Source organism: Octodon degus, unplaced genomic scaffold (genome assembly GCF_000260255.1).
Source record: "Octodon degus isolate 3935 unplaced genomic scaffold, OctDeg1.0 scaffold00123, whole genome shotgun sequence".
In the NCBI taxonomy this organism is placed as follows: domain Eukaryota; kingdom Metazoa; phylum Chordata; class Mammalia; order Rodentia; family Octodontidae; genus Octodon; species Octodon degus.
The window spans coordinates 3,390,602-3,391,442 of NW_004524699.1; the positions used below are offsets into that span (position 1 = coordinate 3,390,602).

Genomic DNA, 841 nt, shown 5'->3' on the forward strand with positions numbered 1-841 from the left:
ATGAAGAAGACACCAAGGATCACAATAAACAGGATTGAACTTTGTAAACAACCAAAGTCAGGGGCCTTCAGAACTGCAGTTCTTACTCCCTTTCACAGAATGTCCAGTGTCTTGTTTTCACCTGCTACGAAAAATAGTCGACCGATTGTATACAAGACGAGTCTCATCGTGAAGATTTGAATACTAGACATTAGGGATGCTGCCAAACTCATTTGTTGCAGTTGTTTGTAATGTCTGGTGGGGCTCCAACATCCTGAAAAGGAACAGACAGGCATTTCTTGAACAGCAAGAAGGTCACAAGGTTACTTTCAGCTTTTCTTTCCCTCCCCGTCTTCCCCTCAATCTCCCTCTTTCCCTCCCCACTTTCTTCCTCCCCCTCTCCCCTTCCAGCTCTTAACCCCTATCTGACTATTCTCTTCTTTCTACATCTCTTTTCTCCAATATATATCAAAGACAACCAGACAGGTATTTGCAACTCAAGCATACAAATCTCCTCAAAAAACACCAGGGGACTCCTGTTTCACATGCTGTGGTTTTATTTAGCATTGAAGAGGGTGGGGGCCTGGGCAGAGGAGGTGGGAGTTGCACATTAATTTGAGTAGTTTAGGCTACTGAAACATAAAAATGTGAATTCCCAAACTTTTCTTCTTGAGCTTTGTCAGGGAAAAAGAAAAAGGGTGGGTGGGGGAGTTCAAGTGGATTGAAGTCAAGCAAACTCCCCCAACTGAGATCATTTTAAACCAGTTTTATCCCTTCCCTTCCTTCACCTCGGTCAAATCAATATTAATTGTGCCTTATTTCACTTCCATAGACTTGAATTATTTTTAGGGAAAGCCCCCCC

General features: G+C 42.9%; 1 protein-coding gene across 1 annotated transcript in view; it reads right to left on the reverse strand.

Moving 5' to 3' along the window:
- Positions 1 to 6: 6 nt before the first annotated feature.
- The window catches only part of LOC111812415 (odorant-binding protein 2b-like), a 27,791-nt gene continuing 26,956 nt past the window's right edge, over positions 7 to 841 (reverse strand). Inside the window, exon 5 of the mRNA XM_023700462.1 lies at positions 7 to 841. Coding sequence (XP_023556230.1) covers positions 784 to 841 — 58 coding nt within the window. The 3' untranslated portion in view covers positions 7 to 783.